Source organism: Onychomys torridus, chromosome 19 (assembly GCF_903995425.1).
Source record: "Onychomys torridus chromosome 19, mOncTor1.1, whole genome shotgun sequence".
NCBI classification, from domain to species: domain Eukaryota; kingdom Metazoa; phylum Chordata; class Mammalia; order Rodentia; family Cricetidae; genus Onychomys; species Onychomys torridus.
Window position 1 is genome coordinate 41,455,764 of NC_050461.1, and position 17,820 is coordinate 41,473,583.

The window sequence follows — 17,820 nt, forward strand, 5'->3', positions numbered from 1 at the left end:
ACCCTGCGTTTTCTAAAACTATTAGGCGACCGGTCTCCACATGTCCCCCACTGCTCCCTGGTTCAGATCTGACAGTTTTGATTTCACTGGTTTCACCTCTGCAGTCTGTTGCTTCCTCTTTCTTCCGGTCACTCACTCAACCCATCAGCCTGCAAGCAGGTGAGAAAGGACCACTCATGAGAAGCCTGTTATTAGGCCTGACTTTGCAATGCCAGGGAAAGCCATTTAAAAGTGTGCTTTCCAGCCAGTTCACCCAGTGAGCTAAACAACCCACTCACGTAGCCAGAGAAAGGGTGTTTGTACCTATCCCTGCAAACTCACCAAATAAATAAAGTTTTGTGTTTGTACCAAGTGTCGTATCACCTCCCCCTCCTTTTGCAGCAGTCACATCGGTGCTTTGCGGCCACTGGGGAACATGCTCCCGCTCTGGCCTCATTGTTAATGGATGCGGTGTTATCCAGTGTTCACTGAAGGGTGCAAAATGTTCAGTGCAAAGTTTGACATTCTCAGGGTTGGCGCTACTTCTTCAGGAGCTGGGATTGTACTATAGCCGTGACTGCCATGTAAGGCACCTGAGGGGCTTTTCAAGCGGCGGAGGCTGGCATGAGGACAGCCTGCTTACTCTGTTTTAATGAAAGTCCTCTTGCTGAAGGCAGTAAGGAGACTCTAGGAGCATCACTTGGGGAGTTAGGTTGCCCTTTCCCTTACATTTTTTGTTTACAGGAAAATAAGCAGCAGTAGGAACTTATTAGTAAGTTCATATCAGTTTTAATGGGGTTTGATAGCACTTTACAGAATGTCCGAATCCTACCCAGGAGAGGTGGGATCCCCTGGCCTATCTTTTTAAGTGTTTTGTGTCTGCTTCTGCCCCTGATCAAAGCTACAAAGAACCACGGCACAATGTGGCAGATGAGTTAGACAAAATCCTCAAACCAGGAGTTTTCAATCTTTAACTTCTTTTTGTATGTATGAGTTGTTTTGTTATTACTGCTTTGGATTAAATTTTTCTTTATGACTTATTTTTCTCTTATGTGTCTATGTTTTTGCCAGCATGCATGTATTCGCTGCATGTGTGCACCTAGAACTTACTGGGACGAGAACTTGAGTTATAGTCTGTTGTGAGCCATCATGTGGGCGCTGGAAACCAAATCTGGATCCTCTGCAAGACCACTGAGTGCTCTTAACTACCATCTCTCCAAACTCTTACTGCTGCTGTTGTTATTATTATTATTTTGAAAAAGGGTCTCATGTAGCACCATTTTTCTTGGCAACTGTGTGAACACAACTTTCTAAACTTGTATTGTAGGTGAAACAAGAGTGATTTCTTGTTTCCATGACATTTTACTTTTAAATTGACTTTTCATTACTGTGGATTTGGGCCATGTATGCTTACAAAGAAGACTCATTTCACTGTCCTCCGACTCATATCCTGAAGATGCTGAGTCTACCATTTCAGCTCAGATGTCTGCCAAACCGAAAGACCCTGTAGCCACTTTCCTATACCATCTCATACTCATTTGAAAAAGATTTGATGGTATTTATAGCACTGGAAAAATATGGAAAGACCTATTGTTATAGATAATTTAAAAATCATTTCTAAAAACACTGGGTACTTTTTTAAAATTTGAGAAAAAAATTTAAGATTCTCAGGGGCTGGTAGGATGGCTCAGTGGGTAAAGGCTTTTGCCACCAAACATAATGACTGAGTCCCTTTCCTGGGGCCCACATGGTGGGAAGAAAGAACCAATTCCAGCAGTTGGTCCTCTGACCTCCATGTGTATGACTTGGCACGTGGGCAGCCCCCAACACAAAATAAGCAAATAGATGTAAACCTTATAAGATTAACATAATAAGAATAGTGGCATTTTTGAAGTGTATCTCCCAAGCAGCTACTTTATCATTATTTTGGTGTTTTCCTATTTATTTGTATGTTTAGAATGTTCAATAGGCTTGTGGATGCTTCTGGGGCCTGGCTCCTGGTTTCATGTTCCTCCATGTACCCAGTTGCTTTCAGGGGAGGGAACCATTTCATCTTTTGTCGCCACAGACTTGAGCTAGCTCTGTGTTTTGCTAGCTATCTGCCTTGTTTTCCAGCTCTGCACAAATTCAAGCATTTGAGCTTATTTGGCTGCATCAGACTAGAAGCTAACAGAGTGGTAGGGTGTCACGGATGGAAACAGGCATTCTTGGAAGAGGAACTGGAGGATGCTCTATGGATGTGCCTTGTGAGATAGCCACGCCACTCCTGAGCTGCTCCCTTAAGTCAAGGAGTGAAAGGACATCCAATTACCCATAAGTGGATCATTACGATTCTTTTCCTTTTTTTTTTTTTTTTTTTTTGTGGAGCTGAGGATTGAACCCTGAGCCTTGCGCTTGCTAGGCAAGTGCTCTACCACTGAGCTAAATCCCCAACCCTGGATCATTATGATTTTCAGTTGTACTAGAAGGGACCTAAGGGCATAGTCTTTAAAGGTGACGTGGTCTCATCTCTCAGGGTATCAGAGTGTGTAGGACCAATTCTAAACAACCTTGGTATCATTAGATGAAGTGCCAGCTTTGATGCACTTGGACTTTTCTGTTTGTGTAGAGGGCCTTTCGACTGAAGACATCAACGATGTTCTGGAGAGGGTTTCATCAGAGTGGAAGGCGGTGTCTCAGCAGCTGGAAGATCTGGGAAGGAAGGTCCAGCTTCAGGAAGATATCAATGCTTATTTTAAGCAGCTCGATGCCCTTGAAAAAATCATCAAGGCGAAGGAAGAGTGGCTGAGGGACACACCCTTTTCTGAATCGCCCCAGCAGCCCTTGCCAAGCTTAAAAGATTCCTGCCAGGTAGGGTGCCAAACAGCTGGACTCTACAGCCTTTCTGTGCTGAGTCTCATTTATAAAGAAGATGTTTTATTCAATGTGTGTGGTGAAGATGTGTGTGTGTGTGTGTGTGTGTGTGTGTGTGTGTGTGTGTGCTCGCGAGCGCACGTGCATAGGAGTGCCCATCTCTGCTTATGAAGGCCAGAGGACAGTAGAGGACATTAGGTGTCCTGCCCTACCACACTCGGCCTTATTCCTTTGAGACATGGTCTCTCACTGAACCTGGAGCCTGATGTCTAGTAAGTCCCAGTGATCTTTTTCTCTCTCTGTCCTCCCACAACACAAAGGTGGCAAACGTGTCAATGCCCACATTTTTACATGGCTGCTGGGGATCCAAACTCAGGTCTGTATGATTGCCTAGCAAGTGCTCATACCCACCAAGCTGCCTATAGCCCAAGAGGCTGTGTCTTGTAAAAGGCAAAGGATCTTACCATCTGAAGAGAGAGCAGAATGTAGGAGAGAATGGATCTTGTATCATGAGCTTTGTGTTTATTTGTTTCCTAACTTTCTCTGGGGATGCTCTTCTTCATGGATTGAAGTGACTGTATTTTCTCTTCCATAGAGGGAGCTGACAGATCTCCTTGGCCTTCACCCCAGAATTGAAACACTGTGTGCCAGCTGCTCAGCCCTGAGGTCTCGGCCCTCTGTCCCAGGTTTTGTCCAGCAGGGTTTTGATGACCTTCGAAGTCACTACCAGGCCGTGCAGAAGGCTTTAGAGGAGCGTCAGCAGCAATTAGAGAATGATGGTAAATCCTTGCTTCCTGTGGCAGTCACTTCTTCTCTGTCTCTGTCTCTCCCTGTCTCTCTATCTCTCTCTCTCCCCTCTCAGTTTGCCTTAAATCGAAAAATCACTCCCAATATTTAAACTTTTGGTGTATCTGAGTTTCTGCTGGTTTCCTCTGCACTTTTGTGCCTCGAGATCTTCCAGTGCATTCACACTATTTCCTATGCTCACACTTGTGTATAAAATAGACAGCGTCGCGTGCTCTAAAATTGAAGACATTGGGTATAATGACTTCTGAAAGATTTTTCTTTTCCTTGCGTGGGCACGTGTTGAAATCCGGGACCTTGTGCATGCTAGGCACATGGTCTGCACTCCTGCCCTTCTGGAGATTTTTCTGGGAGAAACAATTTTGCTCAGAGCTGTTCAGACCCGACAAAAACATCATCAATTTCTCTTTGCCCCCAGTGGTTAGGGTTTTAGCAGCCCCACCTATTCCTTGAAAAGAAATCACTTTGCGCTCCCAGAATGTGAACAAAATCAAAGAATTTGGAGTTGGAAAAATTGGGATAAATCTTGTTGGGGAAGCGGGCTTTGAAGGATTTTGAAAGCGTGTGTATCCTGTTACGTATACCTTCTCTTCAGCTGCTGCACCGGTTTGCTGTGGGCTGTGTGCACTCAGCGCTGGGACTGTTCCCTCTACTCGATTAGCTCCTAATGTATAGACATTAGGAATGTATGCGCGATAGACCAATGTGTCATGTTGCCTTTCTTTTAACTGTGCATTTGGAATTGATGCATTTTGCTCGTGAAATCAGTTAACTTCCAGTGTGACAAATACCAGAGAAGACTCCCTTCTCAGCTGACTGGTACAAGCCAAGCTTTCAGTTTTTGATTAGGATCAGTGGCAAGCAGTTGAACTTATGCTGCTAATTGGTTTCACCTCTGGGTCCCTCTCATTCCACTCACTTCCTCTTCTGCACAAATGCTGATTGTTTGAGATTTTTACAGAGCCACAGAGGGCTGTGCTGTGCTAGCTGGCTCTTACCAGCCACCCCCGTTCCTCACTGTCTGTGGGGTTCCCATCTAGGTTGTGTACACTCATGGGATTTCAGGGAGGCTGGTGGAGGGATCTTTGCTTCCTTTTCTTCTTTGTGTAGCCGTTGAGGAAGGGAAGGTCGTGTGAGACAAAAGGAATGTTGTCCTTCAAGCTTCATCCAGACATTTCACCATGATCAAATGAAGAAAAATGATAGTGAGTTAATGTTTCAAACAACGGCCTCCGGAGGGATGAAGCCACAGTCTGTCTGTTTGAAATGCCAGAGGGGTGACCTATTTTATTAACCAACAGAAGTTCTTTTCAATTGGAATCATGGGGTCTAATTTATTATCTATTGGAATCTTTTTATTAAATATAAAAGACTAATGGTGCAGACAATAATAGTATTAGGTTTCTACGGTGTTGTTCCTGAGTAAGTATGTTTAAATCATCAGAGCTGAAGAGCCAACCTGGGCCTGCATACTTGGACACATTGAAGACCCTGAAAGAGGTGCTAAGTGAGTCAGAAAAAAAAGCCCAGACATCTCTGAACTCCCTTAATGATCTCACGGAGGTGGTGCAGGCCCTGCAGGAGAAAAAGGTAAGCTGTGTCTGAGAACTCTATTTCTGATGGTTCGTGTTATGCATTTGAAGTCGTCGTTTTTCAGTGATTTAAAAAGAAAATGGACGTCTTTTTGATTAAGTCTTTAAAAATGATTAAAACTTTATTATGAAAGTAGCAGATTTTTTTTAAAAAAGATTTTAACTTTTGCTTATTGTTTATTAGTAGTAGTGTTGTGAAGGTGTGTGTGTGTGTGCTGAGTCCAGAGGGCAAGGCTGGGGACTTGGTTTTCTCTTTCGCTATAACTTCCAGGGATAGAATTGAGGTCTTCAGCCTGTGTGGCCACTATCTTCATCTGTTGAACTACCCTGCAGGCCTAAGAATTTATAATTTGAAGCTTAATTACCTCAATCAATCAATCTGAGGTCCAGAAAAGATATGTCATTAAATGTTACTAGGAAAAAAAAATGTATTTTCTTACAGTTCACATGAAATTCTAAACCTGTTCATAGTCTGCTAAATAAATATCTCTCCTAAAATGAGGTGTATTAGTTGAACTGATTTTTTTCTTTCTCTTTTTTTTTCTCTTGGAGACAGGGTTCCACTCTATAGTATAGGCTGGCCTAGAATTGACAGCAATCCCTCTGCCTCAGCCTCTCAAGTGCTGGGATGACTGTCATGAGCCATGCCAAACCTGAATTGATACTACGTGTTTTGTTGGTTAAATTGTTTCCCTGCTTCTTTCTTGGTGGCCTTAAGGTTCCACACTGTCCTGCCTGATAAAAGAGACCAACTCTTGACTTTGTGACCTTGACCCACTGTGTGTGCTATTCTGGGGGTTTTCAGTGTACAGAATACATTATGCCATCCCCACAAAACTCATGAAGAGAAAGCTCTGATTTTTTTTTTTATTTTTTATTTTATTTTTTTTTTTTGAGACAGGGTTTCTCTGTGTAGCTTTGCACATTTTTGGAACTCACTTGGTAGCCCAGGCTGGCCTCGAACTCAGAGATCTGCCTGGCTCTGCCTCCCGAGTGCTGGGATTAAAGGCATGCACCACTACCACCCGGCAAAAGCTCTGATTTTTCTGATTATGACTTTTTAAAAATTTTTTTAAGTAAGATAATTTCCTCCCCTCTTTTCATTGTGTGTGCATCAATATATATCTTACTACTACATCTGTGCAGATACATACATTGTTGTATATGATAGATGTCTATGTCATATTACTACATCTTTGCAGATACATACATTGTTACACTGTTGTGTGACATATATATATATATATATATATATATATATATATAGTGTATCATATTACTACACCTGTGCAGATACATATATTGTTGTATATGATATCTATATCTATGTCATACTACTATACCTGTGCAGATGTATACATTGTTGTATTGTTGTATATGATATTTATCTCATATTACTACACCTGTGCAGATACATATATTGTTGTATATGATATCTATATCTATGTCATACTACTATACCTGTGCAGATGTATACATTGTTGTATTGTTGTATATGATATTTATCTCATATTACTACACCTGTGCAGATACATACAGTGTTACATTGTTGTGTATGGTTTTAATCTTTTGAAACTTTTTCAGGCTCTTCATGAAACCCTTGAGAATCACAAACTTACATTACATAAACTTTCAGAAGAAACAAAGATTTTGGAGAAAAATGTGCTTCCTGATGTGGGAAAAACATATAAACAAGAATTTGATGATGTCCAGGGGAAATGGAATAAAGTAAAGGCCAAAGTTTCCAGAGATTTACATTTGCTTGAGGAAATCATCCCCAGACTCAGAGATTTTGAGGTAAATCGAGAAACCAAGAGGAGTTGAAGCTTGTTTCTGGGTACATAGTGATTACCACGTAAGATTTGAATGTCTGTTTTCTGAATATTTGGCATTCTTTCTGGTTCCACACTTATTATATGCTTAAGTTGGGATTTATAATTTGCTTATCAAAGGCATACTTTTAATGTGCTGGTAAGCACATGCACTTCTTTTGTCTTGTAGAGAAGGCTTCTTGGTAGAGGTAAACTAGACCTTGACAAGCGCATAGCTTAATAATGGTTAAAATAGAATTTCAGCATGGGCATCTACATGGCATTTGAACCAGTGATCCAAGTATTGTGGTGACTAGTTAAAGTGGAAGGAGTTCACCTAGTTATCAGTAGAGAATGGAGAGGGGGCATGGGGGCAGGTCTCACATACCCTAGGCTGGCCTAAAACTTGCTACATAGTCAAGGATGACCTTGACCTTCTGATCCTTCAGTCTCCACCTCTCAAGTGCTGAAATTACAGATGTATGTTGCTGTACCTGCCTTTTAAACCAGGGGTAGGGATTAAACTCAGGGTCTTATCATGCTAAGGAAGCACTCTGCCACACAACTTCCGGTGTTTCTACTGCAAGTGAGTAACTTTTACAACCTTCTGCCGTGCTCACAGAATGTGTACATCTTACAATGATGTAAATGAGATTCATACTTGCCTGTGATTGCAAAATTTTTTGATGATGCTCCTACAGTGGCTTACCAATGGATTCACAACCACCAGTGGTGTTTTTCCTCCCATCCTAAGACATGTGTTAGTCTAAAGACATTTTTGGTTGTCACGGCCATTTATTGGCCGTTCAGCTCTTTATTAGACCATCAGGTGTTTTACACAGACACAGTAACACAGCTTCACAGAGCTAAACAAATGCAACATAAACAAAAGTAACACACCTTAAAGTAATATTCTACTACAAGTACTTTTAGTGGTCAGTTGGAAACTGTGTTAAATATATTAAATATAAATTTTAACGATATTCCCCATCAAATACACGGTCTCTGTTCAAGCATTTGCTGTTACAGTTGCAGAGTTATTTTTTGGTTTTCTTTGACAGGTTCACAACAAGGCTGCTGATAGTTATTTGTATTCATTCTTTAATTGTCCAACTTCATGACACAAGCACGTGTCTGATTTTCATGCAAAAGGCACTCATGCTTGCTTAGTGGCTTCAAAGGAATTGCTTGTTAATTCACATGGGAAAACTTCAAAGTTTCCATTGCAAAGTTACCAGATCATCACAGTCAGGAGTCATTCACAGGATAGCCTCTTCCTTTTTCTGTGTCCTGATGCATGTTTCAGTATTTTCAGTTTCCTTCTTTAAAGCAGTGTGCCCCAGCAGGTGTTAGAGTCATAGCCAATTCATGGAGTTTCTGAGCCACGAAGCAGTGGAATTGTTTGTTTCATTCAATTAAATCAGTTAATTTATTTTCTTGAGAAAGGGCTTCACTATGTAGGTGTGGTCACTACCGTGCATGGTGAAAGTCAGAGATCTCTGATTTTTTAAAATGCAGTTTTAATCGTCTATGTAATACATGAAGATTGCTCTTGTGCAGATATTGGACAATATAGAAATCCTCACCGCCAGCTATATGCTGGGTCTCATTTCTCTTTCCTGTCCTGGCGACAGCTCATATTTACAGTGAGCCCGTGAAGGATTTTAATGCACACACAGGCCATTTACACGAGTAATGTGAATCTGTACTTTCCCCCTATATGATAGAATACATTATAGTAGATCCTGGTGAGGGACACCGTCAGATCCAAAGGGAATTTCATTACCCCAAATTCCAAAAGGCAGAAGGGACCAATGTGTCAACTCGTGGTGCCTATTATCATGCCGAAGCTCATGCTGGCCTCCAGACTCCTTCAGCATCAGGAGCATCTGCAGTACACTGAAGTCCACGCTAGCATCCTAGCCCTTCTCACCACCTTCCTCACCCTAAACCGCCTCTAGCTCAGGAGCTTCCCTTCCCCCTTCTCTTTCTCCTTACAAGCCTGCTATTCCAGCTGTACTTTGTCTTATGTCCACTCTCTCTTTCTCTTGCTCCCTCTTTCCTCCCTTCCCTCTACTCTCCCATTCTCCCTCTCTGCTTTGCACCTGCTTTTATGGCCACGCCCAGTCTGTGGGCCATGTTCAGTCTACTATGCTCTTTCCCTGCTCTGGACCCTTCCCGATGCCTCTGGATGCGCGCTCTCTCTCACTTATCTCACAAAAACCTTCCACTTAACCATATCGTGGGGTGGTCATGTCATCACCTTAGACATCTGGTACTGACATCGAGGGGTGTGTGTGTGTGTGTGTGTGTGTGTGTGTGTGTGAGCACAAATGGCTCCCTTTCTAAGGGGCCAGGCCTCTCCTAACCAAACCAAACTGCTGGGTTGACTCTGTTAGGATATGAACCATTTGTTTCCGCTGGCTTCTGCCACCCACCAAATTCTGGAATCCACCCACCTCTTCAGCTGCTTCTTCTCTCCACCTGCTTTCCTCGCCACATGCCCTCAGCTCCCCCCAGGAGCTCAGTGGACTCTTCCCTCTGGCTGAGTTCCTGTTGTCCACCCTTTCTTCTCCTTTTCTATCTCTTTCTCCTCAGGCTCAGGCATTCCATCATGCCTCACTGCAAAGGGTCTCAGTGCAGCTCAGTGGCCAAAGATGACATGTTAGCTTTCCAAATGCTCACGGATTGTAACAACTTCTCCCATGAAACAAATGATCCCCCAATCTCCTGTCTTTAAACTTGCTCTGCTCTATAAAAACCTTCCCTTACCCGTACCATGGAGAGGTCACGTTGTCAGTTTATACAGGCATTTCAATAGCTAGTAGACTGCAGAACTTAGAGGATGAATCCCAGTACCCAGAAAGAGTCTTTCAAGAATATAGCCCCATTAGAGGGTGAATTCATTTTTGTGATGTGCCTTTTTTTCTTCTTTCGTTAGCCCTGCGATATTTGTAAGGGGTGGTGGTGGTTGTCTCTGTGTTTGTGTAAATGGTTGTAGTTGTCTCTCATTTTCTTGGCCTTTGGTGTCATTTCCTTTGTCTTGACAGCTAATTCCTTTTGTATAGGCTGAGGTTAGACCTCTATGCTCTTTCATAGTGCTAGACACAAGTGTGGACTTAAATTCTGTTCTGTGCTGTGCTTGACAACAGAAATGGTCATTTGTACTTTTACAATGACAGCAGCAAGAAACAGGCAATTTTTTTTGTTGTTATTGATTTTACTGATAGGATTTTATGAATCATGAGGACAAAATAAAATCCAAGGATGCTTGCTTTTTTTCTCAGCTCCTTTTTCTCTCTCATTCCCAGTAGTAATATCTCGGATATTACTGGGCCTGTGATATATTTTGTATCATTTCCTTTCCCCTACTTCAGATCCTACAGTGTAGAATATACCTGGAACATTACCAGCCTATCCCCAGGTGCACACAAAACCTGGTGTGCCCCTTGGCTCTGGGGACAGCACCTTGCAGCCCTTCCCTCTAGGCACAGGCCCTGCTACAGCCTACTTCCCAACAATTCCATTACCCTTTCATTCATCTCCTGCTCCTCATCTCTTACTTTGAAAATTCATCTTCCCACTGATGCCAAAGACTTCCGCATGGGGCCTGGTTATCCTCACCAGAGTAAAATGTTCACCCTTATCACATAGTCCTTGCTTCTTCCTTGTCAAGCTTGTCTGTGTCCCCACGGTGAGCAGCATCAGACTGGCAGATCATCATGGACCCTGGACTATTGCCTTCCTCTGGGCATGTCATGTACTTGCTGGCATATCACCTCCCCTTGGCTGAGTCTTTAAGAACAAACTCACCTGCACATCCTGCATCTTCTGCCTTGGTACTATGTGGCCTCCCATCTACACCCTGTGGAGTTTTCCCATGCTTAGAGCTATAGGTTTCTCCTTCCTCTCAGGGAATGATCTCTTTGAAGACAGAACTCTGCAAGAGGATGTGGAGGAGGCTATGAATGGCAGCCATCTGAAAGAAGTGCTCAGTAGGTGTGTCAGACCCAGTGGTCCCTGTCTTGGACTACATAGTCTAAAACCCACTCATCCCCACTGTCCGCACAGCTGTCTGCTCACACTTCTTCCTGCACTTGCTCCAGCTCCAAGTCACTCACCCAACCAACATGTTCCTCCCCAGAATGCAGACAGAACATGCTGGCACTCTTCCATGGAGGAAACAGGTTTTTATATTATTATTTTGGAAGTATTTCAGAATAAAAATAAAGAATAAAATCTGTATTTAGCTAATTGAACCTTTCTAAGGAACACAGACCTGGTATAATAATTAAGACATTGCCTCCTCCATCATTTTTATTTAGTCCAGGGGACAATTCCACATCCTGGATTTAGGGGCATGGGGTTAGATAAGCTGATGTGGTGGTGGTGTTTTTCTTTGTCCTCATCTCGGTGACAGAACACTGTTTCATGACAGTATTTTGAGCAGGTTTTTGTTATTTGTTGAAACTATAGGTAGTGTCTGCTACAGGCTCTGGAATGCCTCAAAACTGAGCAAAATAGGAAGCTCTTTAAGTTACCCATTAATTCTGTTTTCACAGCTGGTTTTCTCTGTGTCTTGGGGGTAGAAATTAACAGCTTAAAAATCTGCAGACATTCCAGCTGATGGGGGAGCAGGGAGAGAAAAATGTCAAGAATGTAGCTGTCATCAAGTGTGATGGCTGCTGTGTACCTTAGAGGCTCAGGCTCTTGTGCCCAGAGTTTCCAAGCTTTAAAATGCTTCCCAGCTCAGGAGAGGGACAGGGGAAGGTGTGAAGGGATTGTTTCCTTGACCCTGCATTCCTTCTCATGACCCTGAGCCAGGGTGTTGTCTGCTCCAGATGTTTCTGCAGGGATGGTCATTGTTTTCAAAATTTTGACTATTCCAAAGGAGAATCTTTGATTTTTTAAGCTCCTCCAATTTCACCTTCACCTGACTATTTGGGAATAAAAATGGGAATGAGAAATGGTTACTGTCTTACACTAAGACTGGTTGCTTTTTTTTTTTTTTTTTTCGAGACAGGGTTTCTCTGTGTAGCTTTGCGCCTTTCCTGGAACTCACTCTGTAGACCAGGCTGGCCTTGAACTCACAGAGATTTGCCTGCCTCTGCCTTCTGAATGCTGGGATTAAAGGTGTGTGCCACCACTGCCTGGCCAGCTTTTTTTTTTTTAATTTTTTTTAATTTTTTTATAGATATTTTTATTAGAAATTTATTGGTTTTATGTGTGTGTGTGTGTGTGTGTGTGTGTGTGTGTGTGTGTAAGAGAGAAACAGACAGAAACCTAGACAGAGAAAGACAGACAGACAGACAGACAGACACACACACACACACACACACACACACACACAGAGAAATAAAGAGAATATGTGTGTGCTCATAAGACTGTTTGGAGGCCAAAGGCTAGATGATTGTCTACAGACTATTCTTTGAAACAAGGTCTCTCTCTCCTTGAGACCTGGGGCTCTCAGACTAGGCTATTCTGGCCGGCCAGCAAGCCCCAGGAATCTACCTGTTTTCCTGTTCCCAGCCTTTGGAGAACAGTGCTGTGCCATTGTTTTCTCACCGTGCTATGCTGGATGAAACTCAGGACTGCAAACTTACCAGGCAAGGACTTTATGGACTGAGTAAGCTCCTAAGCTCCTAAAGGAACTTAAAACAAATTTATTTATAAGAAGTAAAGTTTCCCATCCTGAGCTATAGAGAGAGAGTTCTAGGACAGCCAGGGCTGTTACACAGAGAAACCCTGTCTCAAAAATCCAAAAAAAAAAAAAAAAAAAAAAAAAATAATAAATAAATAAAATAAAAAAAATAAAAAAAAGAAAAAAGAAAAAAGAAAAAACTGAAGTTCCTTAAAGAACTATGTGTGTGTGTGTGTGTGTGTGTGTGTGTGTGTGTGTGTGTGTGTTCATGTATTTGTTCATTAAATTGGAGAGAGGCAAAGAGACCATTATTCATTGTTGTAGATTAGAAACATGTAAGTGCTTTAGCTGTGTGATTTTTAAGTGGATAGAGAAACTGTATTATTATTCTTGGAGCTCTTTCTTGTTCTTTGTAACTTAGCTGAGTGCCCCTGGGGCATGGGGCTGCTGAGAACAGAACCCACTCCTGTGGGAGGGCAGTGAGTGCTCTTATCTGCTGAGATATCTCCTACACCGCTTTCATTTTTATTAGCATCTATTAATTGTAAACAATGGGTGTCATTATGACATTTGCAGGAAATCAGTGTCATTGGCTTATGAGCATTAGTTGGAAAAATCCAAAAACTCAACAAGAAACCCCATCTAAACCAACCAACTAACCGACCAAACCAAAACCACATGCCCAATAGAAAATCATATTTCTCTGTCAGACTTCCAAGTAGAATAAACTTAGGAAGACTGGCAGGTAGAAGATTGGAAAGGCTAAAAATTTTAATTATTCTGTTGGCTTGCTGTTGGTCTATTTTTAAATTGTCAACATAACAAAGCAAAATTCAGTATTTACAGTGACCAAATTCTATAGTTAAATTAGCAGTCAATTAAGCAATATTTGAGATGGGAAGCTTATTTTGAGGTAATTACTGAGACTTCTGCGGTTTTTGTGAATCACAATGTTAAGACAGATGTGTTTAAGAACACAAAAGAAAGCATGGGACAAATGCACAGTGAGAAAAACCCAAAATCATTTTAGGTGGTATTTTATAAATGTAACATCTGCATGGTAAGGTCCATCTTTGTGATTCATTCCAACTTCATAAGAATAATAAAAATTGGTTTTGTTTGGCATATTAGAGGAGTATCAAATAGTTTTTGTCGTTTCTAGAGCATGTGGATCAGAATAGTTTGTGTATTACCTAGCTGTACTGCCCTAGAAATGTCGCAAAAGAAAAAAATACTTAATCATCACAGGACTAGGGAGACACGTGATAACCACTTTTGAATTTGATCATTCAAGTTGATTTTATATCTTGAATTAAACGAGAAAGAACTGAAGAGACTTCAAGGAAACATATTAGAGAAATTTACATGGCAGACTAACCACTGATGGAATGGGAGGCCTTGGGAAAAATGGCCACCTCTTCAGTATTGAAGTTTAAGTGGGGCTAACGTTATCTTCTATCCAGCCACACCGATGTGATCTCCTCTCCAAAGTCTTCTTTTTCTAAGAAATGTTTGCCTTCTCTTCGTTCTTAGTAACAACAGTTGAAAGATCTGACGTAGACAGTGACTAGTTCTGTTTTCAAGGAAGGAGGCCTACCACAGAGGAATGAAGAATTGTAGATTGTATTTCCTTCATGATGCTTCCAGTATCTAGTTTAGAGAAAAATTGCTCTAGGTTAGTTAAAAACAAAAGATTTTTTCCCCCAGTGGATTGTATCTAGAATAGCATTTTCCCCTGTAATTTGAATATCAGTCCTAAATATCGCTTGCATTTAAACAAAAGTAGTTCATTCTAGAGTGTTTTGAGGCTTGTGGACTATTGCTAAGCTGTCATTTTTTAAGAATTATTTTCCAAGTTGGGGAGCTTAAAAAGGAAATGAAGTAAATGAGAATGATGTTATTGAAGTTTTGAGAAGTTCTCTTTTTTTTTCTAGTTGCTGTCGAGTTTGAGATGTGGTGGGTTGAATGTCACTGATAATATCCCCCTCTGTTGTTGTGTTCGGTTCAGGCTGACGCAGAAGTCATGGAGAAGTGGATGGGTGATATGAAAGAGTTCCTAATGAAAGAGCAGGCTGTCCAAGGAGACACTGCTGGTCTACAGAGGCAGCTTGACCAGTGTGCTGTGAGTTCTGCTGGGCTGGCGCTCCTATTCAAATAAGTAACATCCTCGTCCCGTTCTTTGTCATTTGATGTTATTAAAATTGTAAGAATGGGACATATGAAGTCTAGATAAAGTGTCTTTTATTCTAAAGCTTTTATTTTGGCTTTATAGCTAATAAAAGACAGACAGATTGCTCACATTTTATTGCCGGGCATGGTTATAGAATTTGTGACGAGAACAAGAGCAAATTTATTTCCTCAGAAGCCGCTCTCTTCTGTTACAGTGATGATCTTAATGCAAAGATTACCACGAGGGTGTTGCTGTTATTGTATCACCTGATGAGCCTTTATGAGAAGCATATCTAACAAATGAAATGTGATGGTAATCCTACATGCAATGTAGGCTCGATGAAGTCATCAGGTGTCTCTAAATTGGTGGTTCTCAACCTTCCCAGTTTTGTGACCCTTTAATTCACTTCTTCATGTTGTGGTGACCCCCAACCATAAAATTATTTTGTTGCTACTTCATAACTGTAATAATTTTGCTACTGTTATGAATCATCATGTAAATATCTGATATTTAGGATATCCGATATACGACCCCCAAAGGGATTGCAACCTACAAGTTAAGCACTGCTCTAAATTAATTAAAAGTTGTGTTTCCCACTGAAATTCAACTATTTTTAATCTATTTTTTAGCAAGTGACTGTCTTAAATGCCAAGCAAAATGTATTTCTTGAAGTGAGGTATCTCTTAAGTAGTTGAGTACCTTGACTCCTGTGGGAGCCGTTTTTGGGTTCCTTGTGGCTTTACCCAGCAGGTCTGCATAGAGGATGATTAGGGCCAAGGGCCTGAGTTCAGGTGTCTGAAATGGTCTGCACTTGGCTGTGCTGGGGGAGGAGGTCTTTTGCTCCACCCCCTTGGCATCTCTATAAATACCCTGGGGCAGAGACAGTCAGGGCCCGTTAGAATAGGTTCCAGGCCCTCTTGAGGTTGTCCTTTAGTTTCTATCTGTTTATCTCCACACTATAAATCCTTCTATCTAATATTTCCTGCTGCTCACACACAAGAAAACTCTGGGGAGCTGTGGGGTTGGTGGGTATACGCCTCACAGACTCCCAGGCAGTATGTCCTTGAAGTATCTTCAGGATTGGACAGACAGATATGATACCGATATCCACTTACATGGGAGTAGACTCAACATGGACTTCTTTCTTATATTCAGACATTTGCTAATGAGATCGAAACAGTTGAATCATCTTTGAAAAACATGAGAGAAATAGAGACTAACCTTCAAAGCTGTCCTGTCACTGGAGTCAAGATGTGGGTCCAGACCAGACTGGTGGATTACCAAGCTCAACTGGAGAAATTCAGCAAAGAGGTGAGTGGTTCACCTTCCCTAGGAAGAGGGACGCACTGTCCCTGGCTTCTCTTGACCAGAAAAAACTAAAATTAAAGATAATAGTCCAGAACTTTTACAGGAAAACATAAAACACACACATACACACACAAATATATACGTATACATACACATACATGCATCATATATACACACACACACACACACACACACACACACACACGGATGTGTGTGTGTGTGTGTGTGTGTGTGTGTGTGTGTGTGTGTTAAAATTAAGAATTTGCTTATTCAGTCGGGCTCAGGACTTGACTTTCCTTTCTTATTTAAATCCAGCTCCACACATTCATTTATGATACTTGTCTTGCCTTAAGGACATTTGAGTGTGGTATCCACTAATTATAGCTATTAATCTTTGAGGCAGCAGATATTCATTAATCAGCTGCAGTTTAGAATTTTGTTAATTAGTGTCTGCTGCGCAGCCTCTCTCTGTGCTCTGGGACACAGCCATGACCAGGGAAAACTTTTCTCTTGAGAAGTCTGCATTCCTGTGAGGCAGGTGAACTATCAGGGAGAATGGCCAAGAGCTAAGAGAAGGTGGATATTGCTTCGGATAGGTTAGCCAGGGACTTGTTCACACTGGGGCATTGCAGTAGAGTATTGAGTAAAGGAAGAGGTAGGCCATGCCAGATTTGGGTGAGAATGTACAGAATTACCAGAAGAAAGTGAGTAAGAGAAGTGAATAAAGCCAGGGTTATGTGAGTCCTTGACACTGGGTTAGCTCAGTTGAAAATCAAGCTTTAACCTTGACGAGGTAGAGGCTTTTGATGACCCTGAGAAAAATGCATTCCCTGGAGTGGTGGGGATAGAAGTGATCCTGGACAGTGGAGAAGGAATGGGAAGGAAGGAGGGAGTTGAGTATAACCAACTGTGAGCAATCACTCTCTAGGGGAGAGCCAAAAAAGTTGGGTGTGACCTGGAGTTGGGAAAGGAGCGAACATTTTGTCACTTGGTAATGAGAAATAGTACAGGGAACAACTTCCCTTAGAATATGTTACACAAAAAAACAATTGAGTAAGTTGGGAAGTGAAGCCTGGTTAGGGGAACAGGGACTGAGGACCACTTCCAAGGGATGTCTGCTTACTGCCATGCAAAGGAGAGTATGTCAGGGTTGTGAAGACCCACACAGTAGGTTGTCTCTGTCTGCTCAGTTACCCTGGAAAAATAATGGTGGCTTAGATGTACCTGAGTGAATACCAGTGGTGAAAAAAAGGAGAAAATGGAAAATTCCACCATATTTCACAGACCATGCTGGGACTACTATATTCTTGATATAATGCTTTTTGACTAATGTTTCTATTGGTAAATCTTATGGTGGCATCATTGAATGTTTTGTTCTTGTTTTAGCCCAATTCCTTCATTCTGAACATGTTTAAATGTGGAGAAAAATTCAAATAATGGTATAGGGAAATACCTATGGACTGGTTTCCAGATTGGTCAATAGCTAGTCTTGTGTTACACATTTTGTTTATCTGAAAATCTACTTTAGATAGGAAGTTGAAATCAAATATTAAAGACTATCACAAAGTCCAAATGCCATTACCAAACCTAAGAAAATAATCTTTTTGTAATGTCATTGAATACACTAGCCAAATTTGTATTTCTGTATCTGCTTCATAATGT

General features: G+C 41.6%; 1 protein-coding gene across 4 annotated transcripts in view; it reads left to right on the plus strand.

Annotated features, from left to right (window-relative positions):
• Utrn (utrophin) overlaps positions 1-17,820 on the plus strand; it is a 495,948-nt gene that overhangs the window by 160,770 nt on the left and 317,358 nt on the right. For all 4 annotated transcript variants that reach the window (XM_036169031.1, XM_036169034.1, XM_036169032.1 and 1 more), the window contains 6 exons: positions 2,588-2,829; positions 3,428-3,611; positions 5,081-5,226; positions 6,813-7,025; positions 14,689-14,802; positions 16,006-16,161. In XM_036169031.1, the coding sequence (XP_036024924.1) occupies positions 2,588-2,829; positions 3,428-3,611; positions 5,081-5,226; positions 6,813-7,025; positions 14,689-14,802; positions 16,006-16,161 (1,055 nt within the window). The remainder of the gene's footprint in view (positions 1-2,587; positions 2,830-3,427; positions 3,612-5,080; positions 5,227-6,812; positions 7,026-14,688; positions 14,803-16,005; positions 16,162-17,820) is intronic.